Source organism: Lipotes vexillifer, unplaced genomic scaffold, assembly GCF_000442215.2.
Source record: "Lipotes vexillifer unplaced genomic scaffold, Lipotes_vexillifer_v1.1 scaffold1226, whole genome shotgun sequence".
NCBI classification, from domain to species: domain Eukaryota; kingdom Metazoa; phylum Chordata; class Mammalia; order Artiodactyla; family Lipotidae; genus Lipotes; species Lipotes vexillifer.
This window is the reverse complement of record NW_006784227.1, coordinates 326,233-341,343: the sequence shown is the minus strand read 5'-3', so window position 1 is coordinate 341,343 and position 15,111 is coordinate 326,233. Positions and strand designations below refer to the sequence as shown.

At 40.1% G+C, this 15,111-nt stretch overlaps 1 protein-coding gene across 1 annotated transcript; it reads left to right on the top strand.

Annotated features, from left to right (window-relative positions):
* Positions 1–4,248: 4,248 nt before the first annotated feature.
* COX7A2 (cytochrome c oxidase subunit 7A2) lies at positions 4,249–9,868 on the top strand. The gene is made up of 4 exons (XM_007456596.1): positions 4,249–4,360; positions 5,561–5,647; positions 8,193–8,277; positions 9,664–9,868. Exons 1-4 carry the CDS (start codon positions 4,343–4,345, stop codon positions 9,720–9,722), a joined length of 249 nt encoding a protein of 82 aa, XP_007456658.1. The 5' UTR covers positions 4,249–4,342; the 3' UTR covers positions 9,723–9,868.
* Positions 9,869–15,111: the final 5,243 nt, after the last annotated feature.

The following is a 15,111-nucleotide window of genomic DNA, read 5'->3' as shown; positions in this document are numbered from 1 at the left end:
ATGTGTACACAGTTAAAAAAAATCTAAAGGCCTTATGATGAAAAACAGCAGTACCTGTCCCAACTTTCTACCTTCTAGAGACAATTACGTTGACTTCAAAAGTTGTTACTTTTGGTATTTATCTTAGTGTATCTAAATTATATGCCTGTTCTACTATTGCTTGATTTAACAGTTTTAGACATTATTGTCTTCTTGATAATATTACCTGATGATATAGCTAACACACATACTTCCCCTTCTCCCATTATATAGTTATACTATTTAATAAACACATTAGCAGTTGTTTAATTATGACTTTAAAAATACTGTATACTTTAGAGCAAAGCAGAGCACCAAGATTATACTTTGTACACTTTATTTTTCCTGGAATTAATAATCACCCCACTTTTAACATCAACATAACTTTCTGGAAGCCTATCTTAAAGTTTTTCCAACTTTTCTATCAGGTCCACCCTGTTCTTATCACTAGTCTTTTGAAGGTTTTTTGTCCCCAAATACCTGATAACCTGATTCCCTGTTTTTGCTAGAAAGGTCTATTCTGCATTTGTCCTTCTCTGCCAATCTGTACTGGTGGTTTTTTCAGACAGCTACTCAGCCATTATCACATTTCCTCTTTTTGTCAGCCTCCTGTGTTGGATCTGCTGTTTCCTAGTTCACTCTCTTGTTTACTGGAGCTATTTTCAGTTTTTCACGTAGGTGACTTTCCTTGTATTTCTGGCTAGTCTCAGCAATCTGTCATGTATAAATGGACCCCCAAAACTCATTGAAAGCTCTTTGTTCGTGGGCAGTGCTTGACAAGTGATGGCCTCAGTAGCGCAGTGCTACTCAAAAATGCCACTGAGTGCATTATTTGTTCCTGTTCATGATAAAATGCTTAGACAAGTAATAAGTAGTTGGCAGGTCAGCAACTGTAGGTAGACTGAATTTTGAGAAGCACCGCATTAGGGAATGACTGTCAGGGAGCCAGTCATTTGGCTGGAGGCCTTTTCTGTGGGACTGTTCCATTTCTCTAGGGAAGAATTCTCTAGTCTTCTGCAAAAGGAAGGGGTTGAAAGAGGCTCTGTCTCTTTCTGCTTTGAACTCTCTGCTTCTGCCTTGTCTTCCACCCCAGCTTCTGTTTTCCACTTCACGTATTTCTGCTATACCTGTCCCTTTGCATATGCCTTCCACCTAGTTGTCTCCCATTACTTTTTCCAGATAAAAATGTTCGTGCCTTCTACCTGTGGGAGACGATGACCAAGGTGAGAGATTGTATTTGGCCGAGAGGGGTAGGGCAGAGATTGCAGGGAGCTGACCATTCTGTTGTATATAATTTTCAACTACTCATTTTCAGGCCTGTCCCTTGATTCCACTCTTTGCTATAAATTCTACTTTCAAGTCTGAGCTTCTCAGGGGTTTTAGAACCAATCAGCATGCTTCTCACTGGTATCCATCCCCCTTGCAGTCCCTTTAGATTGTGGCTTCCTTGGTCCTGCTATATCCCATCTGCTTTCTGTTTTCCAGAAATCTGTTGAAATTGATTTTCTGTTTCTGTCTCCTATTTGGTCGCCATCCTTTTGGGCTGTCTTTTAAGAAATGGTTTTTAGACTGTCATACAGTAAACTTTACTTTTTGTATTTGTAGTGTACAGTTCTGCGAATTTTAACACACGCTTAGGTTTGTGTAACCATTTTAGAATACAGAGCAGTACCAAAACCTCCCAACCTTCCTTTTACTATACACCTTTATAGTCACCCTTCCCTCCACCCATAAGCCCAGGCAACCACTGATTTCTTCTCCATCCCCATAGTTTTGTCTTCTGGAATGTCATAAATGGAATCATATCATATGTGACCTTTTGAAACTGGCTTCTTTTACTCAGCGTAATGCCTTTGAGATTCATTTAAGGTGATGTATCTAAAAACACCTCATACGAACAAACATATGGACACCAAGGGGGGAAAGTGGTGGGGTGGTGGTGGTGGGATGAATTGGGAGGTTGGGATTGACATATATACACTAATACGTATAAAATAGGTAACTGATAAGAAACTGCTGTATTAAAAAAATAAAATGAAATGAAAAAAACCTCATACCCTTTCAATTCCTTTTCTTTCATTTTTACCGGAGTGATAAGGAGGACAAACAAACTCTTGGGGCCAATCTGCTATCTTAAACCGGAACCACCTTGAAGTACCTTTTGGTGATCTTAGTACATTTTTAAAAACTATGTAATTTAAGTGACATTAATGGGAGCTTGTCTGTATGTCACAAGCTTTTCAATGCAGGGTGATGTGCAAGAAGATTGAACTCACCATACATCACTTTCACTGTCAAGACTTATATGCCACTTTGTTTCAAGGACAAGAAATGCAGAAAGATAGATTTACAATTATATGTCAAATTGCAATTGAATCAGTGGTCTAATCCCTGGGGTATGTTGCCATTCCTTTTTCACGACAAAGCTTGTAAAAGAGCAGTTTATATTTTATTACTATCTTCAGCTTCAGCCAGGCTTTCATCCCACTATTGCACTGTAGTGTCTTCACTATCAATCTGCATCTGAAAGATTCAGAATACGGTTTTTAGAATCAGGCTGACCTGGCTCTTAAATACATAAACTGTATCTTCAGATTATTTAATGCCCTAAATCATTTACTTTACCATTTCCTTGTCTGTAAAATGGGGATTTTAATACCCACTTGACAGATTTTGATTTGAGGAATAAGGGAAGTGATAGATGAAACTCATTTAGCACAAAGTATAGAAAAATGGCACTCAGTGAACGACGACCACTCCCTTCTGTCAAATCAGGGGAACTCATCCCATCCTAGCCTGGTGTTTCTCTTGTATTCCTCGATGTAGTGAATGGTAGGTATGACCAACCATCTTATGAGTTAAGCCAGAAATCTGCTCTACTCCCCAACTTCCCAATCCAATAAATCACTATATTCTGTTGATTTTTGAAGGTACTTCCTCATTGTTGGCTCTCTAACCCATCCCCTTATCTACATCCCTTTAGCTACATCTCTTTTGCTGTTGACTGACTTCAGGTTTTCTTTTTTCCTTGGATTACTATAAGTACCTTCTAATGGACTCTCTGTCCTGGTAACTCACATCCAATCCAGCGTTTCACTACTACCAGAATGATATTGAAATAGAGTTCTGATTCTTGACCATTTGCCATTTAAACCTTTATATAAATTTATAAATAATTGGGTATTAAAATCGGTGAGGGAAATAACTTGAACTGGGAACAAGTAACTTGGTGGGTCTAAGTCTAAAGATTAGAAGGAATAATAATTTCAATATTACTAATTTTATCTACACATTTCACCTATGCTGAACCCATACATCATCAGCTTTCTATTTGAAATGACAATGGAATAATTATGAGTTTGTAAAACGGTGGACAGATATTTACTGTGGTATAGGGTGGATACTTTTGTATTTATACCCGCTTGAGGGTGGGCACTTGTAACAGACACTTGTAATGTGGCATTATTTAAGCACAACTGGTATCTGTACAATAATTGCTGTGCCTGGCAACTCCAACCATGGAAAGTGCCCTGCTAGCCTGAGGCAGCAGGACTCCGGAGTCCAGATTTGCTCTCCCATTTCTGGTCCCCCAGTTAAAGTTTCCCCCTCTTTTCAGCGTTTTCCCAGACTCAGAGAAACGAGTGAACAGCTTCCACACTTTCGTGACACTGGGGGAGAGCTTCTTGCATGGGGAGTTCTGCAGCACCCAAAGGTGCAGCAAGATAAAAACTAGTATCCCGACGCAGCTCTACACAGCACACTCTCAGCACTCGGAACAGTAACGTCCTCACAACAGTGGAGAAAACTGATTGTATCCGTGTAAGAGAAGTTATACTTTTTGTTTTGTATTTCATCCAGCTTCACAGTTAAAGAGTTCGGCCAAACCAGCGCTCTAAACAGTGGCTCAAAGGTTGCTCAGAGTTTTACGTCTTCTCGTTCAAAGTACACACACTAATTTTCTTCGATAGCCTGGTCTCACATTAATTTTATCTGAGCTAGTTAAACGAGTACGTAATGCCTCGCGGCCTGCCTCTCACGTCTCAAAAGTCGTTCCTTTATCCCCAGCCTCCGCACCCGGGGTAACCGGCAGCTCAGGAGCGAGGTCGAGGCGCAGAGACAGCCCGCCGGCTAGAGCGGCCACAGCCGTCCGGCCGCTCTCTCTTTTCTTCCGCTCTCTATGGTTAGGAGCAAGGCCCTCCTCTGCCCGGAAGTATTTAGGCTCCAGGCGCTTGCGCAAGGCCAGAAGGTAGTTCCGATTGCGGCGTGTGTATCTTCGTTCCTGGTGTTCAGTTGTCGCGGTTGGTGGGCAACCAACCCAGCCAAGATGCTGCGGAGTCTGCTGGTGAGTAGCTTGTCGGCTGGCATTCGGGATGTAGGGCGGGAGGGTTGGGAGCGGAGGCTAGAGGTTCGCGACAGGAAAGCCTCTCCTGGGAGGGAAGGAGAGAGGGAGAGGGTGGCTTCGGAGGTCACCTTCCTTGGTCCGTGTCCTTTTCGCTTGACCTTCCTTCCCTTCCATGGATCACTCTTGCCCCAAGCTGTGCTGGGTAGTTGTAAGGAGTGGAGAAGTTGGGGAGGTGACCAGAGGATTGTGCGTTAGACAAGCCTTGGGTTCTTAGTCGCCACCCCTAATCTTGTGGGTGCGGGTGGGAAGTTTCTGATACGCGGAAGCGTCAGCAGAAGGATGTTCCCTGGATACTGAGGGGTTTGAGTTTCAGTGACTCTGAGCTTTGTGAGCAACAGAAGGCAGTTTAAAAAGCAAGCCATTCAGTTTTGGCTGGCACTTTAGGAGCATTCATGGCCGAAGGGTCGTGTTGCTTCCATCAGGCGGTTCTGCAGTGTCCTTCACCGCTCCACCGACTTTGAGCATGTGAAATATTTTCCCCAAATTTTGAAAAAGAGAAGGAAAATGTAACAGTGATCGTTTTCTTCGGTAATTATCCAATAAAGCTTAACTTATCTTCTCAATATATTATTTATTTTAGAAAATGGAGTGCATATTTGTAATTTATTTCAACCGGATATGTAATGCAAGTCTCTTGTAAAAGATTTATGCCCTATTAATTCTTTGGGAAAAAGGTAATGAGGGAAGCATTTTAATTAAGTAGGAATCATGCCAGTTTATTTTGATATCAAGTAATAGATTTTTAATAATATGGCAGAGTATTTAAATAAAAAACTTCGAACCTCGTGTATTTTGTAACCATTCTTTATTTCTGTAATACCTATATATCAGTATGTTTTCCTCATATAATGCTACTGGTTCTCTTCAGGTAAAGATCATGATTTTTTTCCCCTCAAAATCTACATGAATTGCTTCTTAAATGTGGTGTTTGGAGACTTCAGAATGTAATATAAAGAGCAGTGGCCGGGCAACAAATAGGAAAACCTCAGTGCTTGTCTGTGACTTTATTATTGACGAATCGGATATGTTTTAACTCTCAGTTTCACTTTTCTGTACTACTGAAGATTGGAAATGGTTGGTTTTGAAGGTTTCTTTAAGCCCTAAGTCTGTTTAGTATATATGGATTTTTTTAAATTTCAGGCTCTTCGTCAGATTGCCCAGAGGACCATAAGTACTTCACGCAGGCAGTTTGAAAATAAAGTTCCAGAGAAACAAAAGCTGTTTCAGGTACTGAAGTATTTTATAGGAGATTGTTACTTGTTATGATTAGATTACCAAAAGTTGGCGATAGGAGGTAAATCTGGAGACGTCTGATTGTTAACAATCCTGTTGTGTTTGCAGAAGAGTAATAGGTTTGCTATCAGTCTGTCGATAGCTGACTGGGCATTTGCTATAACCAAGAGGCCCTTGGGAAAGCAGAAGAAATGAGGGGGTAAAGATCAAAGACACTTTCTTTTGGAGGAGTCACATTGGGTTGGGTCCCCAGAATCTGAGGTCTTTGGGGTAGCTGCACAGTAATAGACAAATACCATAGAAAGAGCCCAGAAACAGAACAAATACATTAATATATGTAGAAACTTGATATATGTTAAAGGTGCTATTTCATATCAGTGGGGAATGGAAAAATTGGGTGGCTGTTTTGAAGAAAGTAAAGTTATGTCCGTTCTCTATTGTGTGTTAAAAGATTAATTGCAGATATAAATACTTCTCCCTCAAAAAATATTAAAAGAAAATATAGGAGAATTTTTTTCCAGCTTATTGACAAGTAAAAATTGTAAGCATTGGGAATTCCCTGGTGGTCCAGTGGTTGAGAATCTGCCTTCCTATGCAAGGGACGAGGGTTCGATCCCTGGGGATGGGGGAACTAAGATCCTTCCTGCCCCGGGGGAACTAAGACCACATACCACAACTACTGAGCCCACACGCCACAACTAGAGAGAAGCCCATGACCACAACGAAGATCCTGCATACTGCAACTAAGACCTGATGCAAACAAACAAACAAACAAATAAAGAATGAAAGAAAGAATATAAATAAATAGTTTGTATTTAGGTTGTACCTGATTTTGTTTTTTTAAGTGTACAAACAATGTGATATTTAATGTATCTATGAATGATTACCACAATCAGGTTTAATCTTAGGGGTCATCCTAAGAAAGTCTTTACAAAGCCTAGAAGCTGTAAAGGAGGAAAATTGCAAGGTTTGGTGACATGAATTTTTTTAAATGTACTTATGGTACAAATTGAGGTAAGTGACAAATTGAGGGAAACATTTTTAAATTAACAAAATTTTTAATATTAACAAAAAGTTAATATCCTTAGCATACAGAGAGCTCCTACAAATCAGTAAGAAATGCAAATTAAAATGACAAGTTGCTACTTTTTTGCCCTGTTCGATTGTCAGAATTGTAGATTTAAAATAGGTTATGTTAGCCAGGTGTGGGAGATAAGTGAGTTCCTATACAGTACCTTGATACATGATAGGAAGTAGTCTTGGTACAGAAATTTTAGAGTATTTGAAAGTATTAGAAGAAAATTATTGTACATATCCTATCCAGGGCTCCCATTTTAAGAATCTTTCCTACAGAATAGTAGCATAAATATATAAAAATAGGAAATAGGCTATTATTCATTATGGGAGTTTAATATCAAAAAACCCCAACAACCTAAGTACCCATTAATAAAGGACTGGCTAATGTAATTTTATTTTTTGCACAGTGGAATGCTGTGTAGCCATTAAAAGGAACAAAGTAGGTTTAAATGGGCTAGATGGTTTTTAAGATAATGTTATGCCATTATATAGCATAATCTCATTTTGTGTATTAAACAAGTATGTGCATAAATTAGAAGCTATGACAATACAAGCTTTAAAAAAATAAGGATATGGGGCTTCCCTGGTGGCGCAGTGCTTGAGAGTCCGCCTGCCGATGCAGGAGACGCGGGTTCGTGCCCCGTTTCGGGAAGATCCCACATGCCGCGGAGCGGCTGGGCCCGTGAGCCATGGCCACTGAGCCTGCGCGTCCGGAGCCTGTGCTCCGCAAATGGGAGAGGCCACAACAGTGAGAGGCCCGCATAACGCAAGGAAAAAAAAAAAAAAAAAAAAAAAAATAAGGATATGTATTAATGTGTGCTAATAGTGGTTTTCTCATGAGGAAAGACTTAGTGGGACAGAGCACTTACCTTTATAAGCAGTTAGGTTATCAGTGATTTTTTTGTTTAATTGTGATCTCTGATTTTTCATAAAGAAAATTTTAAGTGGTTAAAAAAAAGTATTATGTATGCTGCATAAAAATAAAATACTTATATTTAACAGATGTGTTAAGTATCCTTACTCTATGCCAGGTACTGGATTGGGAGACTAAGGATGTAATTTAGGGTTATAAACCAAAACTCTCTCTCCTTTTTTTTTAAGGGAAAAAAAGATCTTACCTGTGACCAAAGTGTGATGATTATTGCTTTTTTTAATAATTAAATTGATGAACTCAATGAATATATTTTCACAGCTTTACTGTTTATATGTTCTTTGGAAAGAACATTTTATTTGATCTCAAATTAACTTTAAAAGAAAGAATGTTGATTTTTAGGAGTTTTTATTTTAAAAGTAGTTGCAGTAGAGAAAGATTCAGGAAAAGGGTAGTCCTTTTTAATTTTGATATTTAAAATATTTCAATTTCAGGGTTTTAAGAAGCCACTTAATTTTATATGAATGGATTAGTCTTTTTCATTTAGTTGGAAACAAATGATATACATTAATTATTATTTTTTTAACCTAGGAGGATAATGGAATTCCAGTGCATCTAAAGGGTGGGGTAGCTGATGCCCTCCTGTACAGAGCCACCATGATTCTTACAGTTGGTGGTAAGACATTTGGAATGCTTGCTCTATAGCAAAATCATAGTAGCGATAACTAACAACATCATTGCTCTCACTGTGCCAGTATGTTAACACAGGCAGTCTGTCCCCAGAATCTGAGGTCTTACTGCTTTACGTATAATGACTCACAAAGGTGATTGATACATAATGTATAAGAACATTTTAATGTCTTTTAAAAAAATACACCAATAAAGTTTGATAATTATCTTGTGATAGAGGTGGCTTTTGGAATGTGCCATTGGTGGCCCTGCAGGCCTTTGGAGGAGCCAAAGATAGCTGCTCTATCCCATCTCCTATAACAGGGGTTCTTAAATATTTTGACTACGATGTATAATAATAATACACTTTACATCTAATCCCTGTACATACGTATTTATGACAGAGATAAAACCTTCTACAGCACAATACTTTTACTGCATGTAAAGTGCTTTGATATTTTTTCTGTGGATTGGGCAGGTCCATTGTTCAATATCAGCAGTGAAATATCACAAATTAGCATGCTAAGAGCGGAGTTAGGAATCTGAATGATTGCTCCCTGCGGGGAGAAAGGGAAACAGTATTAGAGTGATTACTGTGTGCTCATTCTATTGATAGGAGTGCCACATATGTGGATTTCTGTAACCCTTGTATTAAGTCTGTAACGTATCCTCGTTTTAAAGATGGAGAAATTATGTTAATTACCCAGATAATATTGCTTCTTTGGAAGAGCTGGTGTTTGAACCCTAATGATAAAGTCCCCTTATGCTTATGCCAAGGTGCCTTTTTTGGCTTGAATTGAATACAGTGAAGGGACATTTTATGGACAACAAGTAGATAGTGACGTTTGGGCTTTCTTAAGGTAAAGTCCTAAATTCTTTTTGGCCAGTGTGACTATTTTGTAGACGCTTTGGTAATTAGTTTTAAAAATAAATTTCCAGTTATTAGAAATTCTTACTTCAAATTTGATTATTTAAAAATTATATATCCCTCTTGCTTGGTTTTATATTGATAATACACTTCAGGGAAGGCTTTGCCTATTTGACCTTCTGGCTTTTGAATCATTCTTAGCATTTCTCAGGCAATCTTAGGTTATATGTTCTTAATCTTATTTAAAATTTTTTTACATGTCGTTACGTTAACAAATACATTACTGTGCTGCATCTAACACTTTCTATTACAAGTTAAGTAATATTAAAACTAGATTAAATGTGTTTTGTATGTATTTATTTTAAATTTTGCCAACACCTATCAAAATACTTCTGTATATTCCCATAAAAGTAGTCTTAATACCAGCCTTGCCTCTTTATCTTACAACTTTTTAGCTGGAATATTGGGTTTATACATTTAAACCTGAGAATTTCCTGTTAAGTTCTTATTTCCTTTATTTTTCAGGAACAGCATATGCCATATATCAGCTGGCTGTGGCTTCATTCCCCAAGAAGCAGGGTTGACTTCAGTTTATCCTCCCAGCAATCAGTTGGTTCAACTCCATTCAGCTGTCTGTGGACCAGTAGTCTGATAACTAACTTGAGTTCTTCTTTGGGGATCAATATTTATTGACTTGTACTAACTGCCACCAATAAAGCAGTCATTACCATGCTTTGTTTTATTTTATCACTTTAGGATACATTATACCAGTAATAGCAGCCTTATAAACCTTAGGTAAGGAGGAAAAAGTGATTCTTTTGTCATTAGGTTATATATAGTACCCTTGTGGTATTATTTTAGTGAAATTTTATTTTTAGCAGCTTAGAATTACAACAGAGGATGGTCTTCAGCTTTAGTTGAGCTTGACACTCGGAGTGCATATTTCTTTGAGTCTTCCCCTCCCCTCTCTTCCCTGCTGTGCTGTATCCTGGGATATGCTAGCACCTAGGGTTAGTGGAAGCAGGTTAGTTTTGGCTCATGGGGTTCAAGTTTCTTTTTTCCTCTCTTAGCTGTGTGTATTTATGTTTAAGAATATTGGATATATTCCACAGTTTAGGCTTTAGTAGAATTGCTGTAAAATAATCCAGTATTTGTTCTTTTCACACTCAGAATGGGCTTCTGTTAATGTTAGTTTAATCCATAACATACAGTGTACCTTTCCTTAAAATACTTAGTTCATTTGTAAAAGTTATCTTCTGGGGGAATGGAAGGAGTCAGACTTTGTCATCTCTGCAAGGTGTGCATTTGTAACACTCTGTGAAGATTACGAGTCTAGATGCGTCAGATCTAGGGGAAATCTATGAGTAAGGGTTTTATAAAAGCTTCAATTTCTGGATAAAATTGAGAAAACTAATATAGTTAGAAAAATGGAGTCAAGTCTGAAATACCAAACTAACTTTTCCTTTTAAAACATTGAGGCTTATGGTACAAATCCATCTCAAGAGGTACCTAATGAAAGGTGTTTCAGCCTTGAGTCTTGAAAGTGAGAAAGATCTTGGTCAGCCATATACCTAACCTGCCACTGAATGCAGGAATCCGCCCAGCCTCTTACAGAATCTCATTACTAACATCAGCAGAGAACACTGCTTTTGAAAGGAGTGGAATGAATATTGTTAGACATTTCTAAATGCTAAGGAATATCTTAAGTAGGCCTGGAATCTGGTCCAATTCTGATTCAGAGCTAAAAAGCAACCAGTGATAATACTTTGAAACAAGCTTTATTTATCAGCATTGTACAAAGGAGAATTTCATCAATGTGATTTGAAATGCTTTTGTAACATGATGTGAAAGATACTTCTGTGCAGTAAAAAAGGAAGAACATCTTGCTCTCTTCTACGACCTTCAGCTCTTGATCCTGTGAGAGGTGCTTTTCTATTTCTGGTGTAACCTAGTCAGACAATTGAAACTTTTTTTTAATGCCAAAATGTTCAATTAACATGATAAGATTGGATAAAGTAGGAGTAGGTTAAATGCTTAAGAGACTTTAAAATATTTTTAAATGCTATGATTAAGATTTTGCCCTTCATCCTAAAATTCTGCACTGTCAGCAGGGGTGGAGATGGGGAGGTGACAAGGGGTGAGGTCTCAGAAGAGGGGTTGCTGGATAGGAGCTTGTGAAATTATCTGCTATTCTTAGCGTTTAGTAAGAGAGAGATTGCTATTATTGATTCAAAGACTAACCAAATGTTCATAGAACAGAGTCCATGAGAAGTATTGCAAATGTGGCCTTCAGGAAATCAACAACTATCATTCCAATCTCCTTTGTATCTTTACCACATATTATCCTTTTGAGAATAGTATCTGCTACTAAATAGAAGAAATTCTCTGACGATATTATCCCACTAATATAAGCGCCATGGGAGATATATTTAAGTGAAACTTTGTCACAATTAGTACTGTGCTCCGGATTGGATTTGTAGTCTAGCTACTCTAGATGAAGTGACATCGAAAAAACGAAAACTCAGGGCATGCAGTTTACCCAAAGCTACAAATAAATGGCAGCACGATTTCCAAGTCCATTTTTATCTGATTCTTAAAGTTCATGGTCTTTGTAGTCTTACCAGGTGTTTAATTATATTGGCTGGGATAGCTTCAGTGCACAGCTGGTAGCCTCGTATGCAGATACGAATGCCCTACAGACTTCCATCCCCTGTCCAGTCAGGCTTCTGGGAAGAGTGATCGCTACAGTCTCCAGTTCCTTTGTTCAGTTTCACATTGATCCCTCTGTATAACTTGCAACATACCTACATATTTAACATCTGTCTCTTCTATTTTATAGATGAGATCTAAAGTCGGCGCTCGTCACCAACCACAGTGCTCTTCTGCTTGGTGCGTGCATACTCATTCTTGACTGAGAATCTGGGAAAGCCCCTCAGGTTCTGCTGGAAACGTTGACATTCTTCCCTTTGCTCCCAACGTTCCCTGTACTCATCTTTATCAAGAGTTTAATGCCTCTGAATCTGAATTCAAATTTGAGTTACAATTGTTGATAAGACTGGGAACGAGTGTAGCATTGTAGTTAATTAAAGATCATGGAGTCAGAAGACCCAGCTTCAACCCTTGGATTAGATGACCATGGGTAGCCAACCTTGCTAAACCTGTATCCTCATCTGCTTAAATGGAATAATGCCTAGTGCACGTGGTTATTCTAATGCAAGTAAAGCACGAAAAATGGTTTCCGACACATACCAAGTGTGCAATAAATGCTAGGTACTTCTATCGTTAGCTCTCTGAGAGAAGGAACTATACCTTTTCAACTCATATCCCTATGAACTTGGCATAGAGCAGGGACCATGAGCTGGTCAGGGCTGGTAGGAGAGGTTCACACTTTCATCCATGTCCTGGGCGCCTTCTTTTGGCTCTGCTCTCCTTAGCGTGTGGCTTTCATTCTCCTTGTAAGATGGCTGCTGCAGCTCTGGCTATTGTGTGTGTTTTCCTGCAGGAAGAAGGATTGGTGAAAAGAGCACATGCTAAACAAGCGAGCTCTCTTTAAAGACCCTCAGAAGCCCCACACAAGGACTTAAATATCCCTTTAGCCAGATGTTCCGCCACGTGATCATGCCTGCATTCGAGGAGGCCAAGAAATGTCTCAAATGGGCATATTGCCAAGCAAAATTGGAGTTCTGTTTAATAAGAAGGGGAGACTGGGTATTCAGTTGACAACAAATAGTCTCTCCCCCAGCCAGTTTGTTTTTTAAGAGAATGAAGTCCACCCTGGAGGAGACAGGACAGGACCTAGGAGCATTTTGGTTCTGACTTCTAGTTGTTTCTGATGCCCACAGCCATGCCTGCTGGTAGGCTTGGCTGCATTTCATTGTCCAATAACTTTCTCTTTGTGCTTAAGTTAGTTCAGGTAGGTTTCTCAACCAGGAACCAAACAAAGCAATATTTCCTGAGTTTCCCATCTATCGTACCATCTTAATAGGAGCACACTTTTATCATTTACTCTAAACCATAGTTAGGTGCTTAATAAAGGCAGCCATTACTGGTTTCTCATAGCAGACAGGAATGGTTCAATGCACCATAAATGCAAATAGATACAGAGAATACAAGAATGATAAGAATTACAGTGCTGCTGTAGCCAACTGGGTTCAGGGTTTGCAGAACCCTTCCTGCCGTTTGAGATAGTTATGCACAAGTTCCCCGAAGCTGCCAATTCCACAGGCCTCCAGCTTGGGACTCCCACTGCCTGGGTCCTGTAAGCAGCATGTCATGATCCACTACCCAGGACTTTGCTTCTACATATACCTCAAGATCAATAATTCAAGTTAACAGATACTGAGTACCTACTGGGCGCCAGACACTGTTGTGGGTGCCCGGGGATCATTGGTGAGCAAAATACGCACATTCCTGCCCTCATAGAGTTTACATTAGAGTGAGGGGTAGCAGAGAAGACAATAAAGCAAACATAAATTGTACAGTATGTTAGCAGGTAATCAATTCTATGGGGAAAAAAGACCAAAGGGGACAGCTGGCATGGGGGTGGGCTGATTGGGTGTAGTAGTAAATGAGGTATGAAGATGGGTTTCAATGGGGTGGTTAGATTTAGATAAAAACTGTAGAGGTGAGGGAGCTAGTCAAGCAGATATATAGGGAAAGGGCATTAAAGGAAGATGGTGCCCTCATGTGCCCAGCATGTTCAAGAACAGGAAGGCAGGAGCAGTTATGGCTGACCGAGTGGGAGAGGAGAAGGCGGAGAGGTAAGAAGGGGTCGCACCAAGGAGGGCCTTGCAGGCTATTGTCAGGACTTGGGCTTTTACTCTTGAGTGGTGTGGGGAGCCACTGCAGAGTTTCTCACAGAAGAGAGACTTACATGTTCTAAAGAGGACTGGCTTGGCTGTCATGTTGAAATAGAGCAGGCAGACCCATCAGGAAGCCTCGTGCAGCTATTCAGATAAGGAGTGATGGAGGCAATGGAAAGTGGTCGGATTATGAACAGAGGAGGAGTTTGACTCATCAGCCACTTAGACCTTGCCCTTCTCCATCCACCCATCCACCCACCCACCTATCCATCCATCCATCCATCCAACAATTACTTATTGAAAGCCTACTTTGTGTAAGGCACTGTTCTCAGCTCTGAGAATACAGGTGTGAACTAGGCCGGCAAGCTCTTCTATGGAACTTACATTCTAGTCAGTGGACATAGACAGTAAATAAATTCATAAGCATGGTAATGGTCTACAATGGGAACGGCTGTAAAGGAGTCAACAGTGTGATCTCAGGAAAAGTGCCCGAGTGGGAGCTAGGAAAGGCCTCAGAGGAAGTGGCATTTGAAACAAGACCAGAGAAGAAGGAGTCCACTGTGCTAAACGTCAGGAGAAGCGCACTGAGGGGAAACGGAAGTTGCTTTGCGTCTTTGAATTGCAGATAGAAGACCAGTGTTGTTGAAACACAGGGAGCTGGAGAAAGACGGCAGCAGTGGCTGCCTCTTCCCCCCGTGACCAACACAACACCTGGCCCTCTTCCTACACTCAAGGTCCGGATGGCTTTTTTTCTGGTTTCATGTTACACAACACAGTCTGATAACCATCGCACTGATTTATCCAGAAGTCTAAACAGAAACTAGCAGGTGAACATTCTGTTCCAGACAGTTGTTGTTACTGTTATTAGCAAGAACTAGAAGCTGAGGAAATACAGTTAAGGGGAGATCAAACACACAGCAGTTATGTTTGAACCTGATCCCAAATCAAAATCTATCTTATTCAGAATCCCATTTTTGCCTCTCACTGTTGTGGCCTCTCCCGTTGCGGAGCACAGGCTCCGGACGCGCAGACTCAGCGGCCACGGCTCACGGGCCCAGCCGCCCCGCGGCATGTGGGATCTTCCCAGACTGGGGCACGAACCCGTGTCCCCTGCATCGGCAGGCGGACTCTCAACCACTGCGCCACTAGGGAAGCCCCCAGGGAAGCCCCC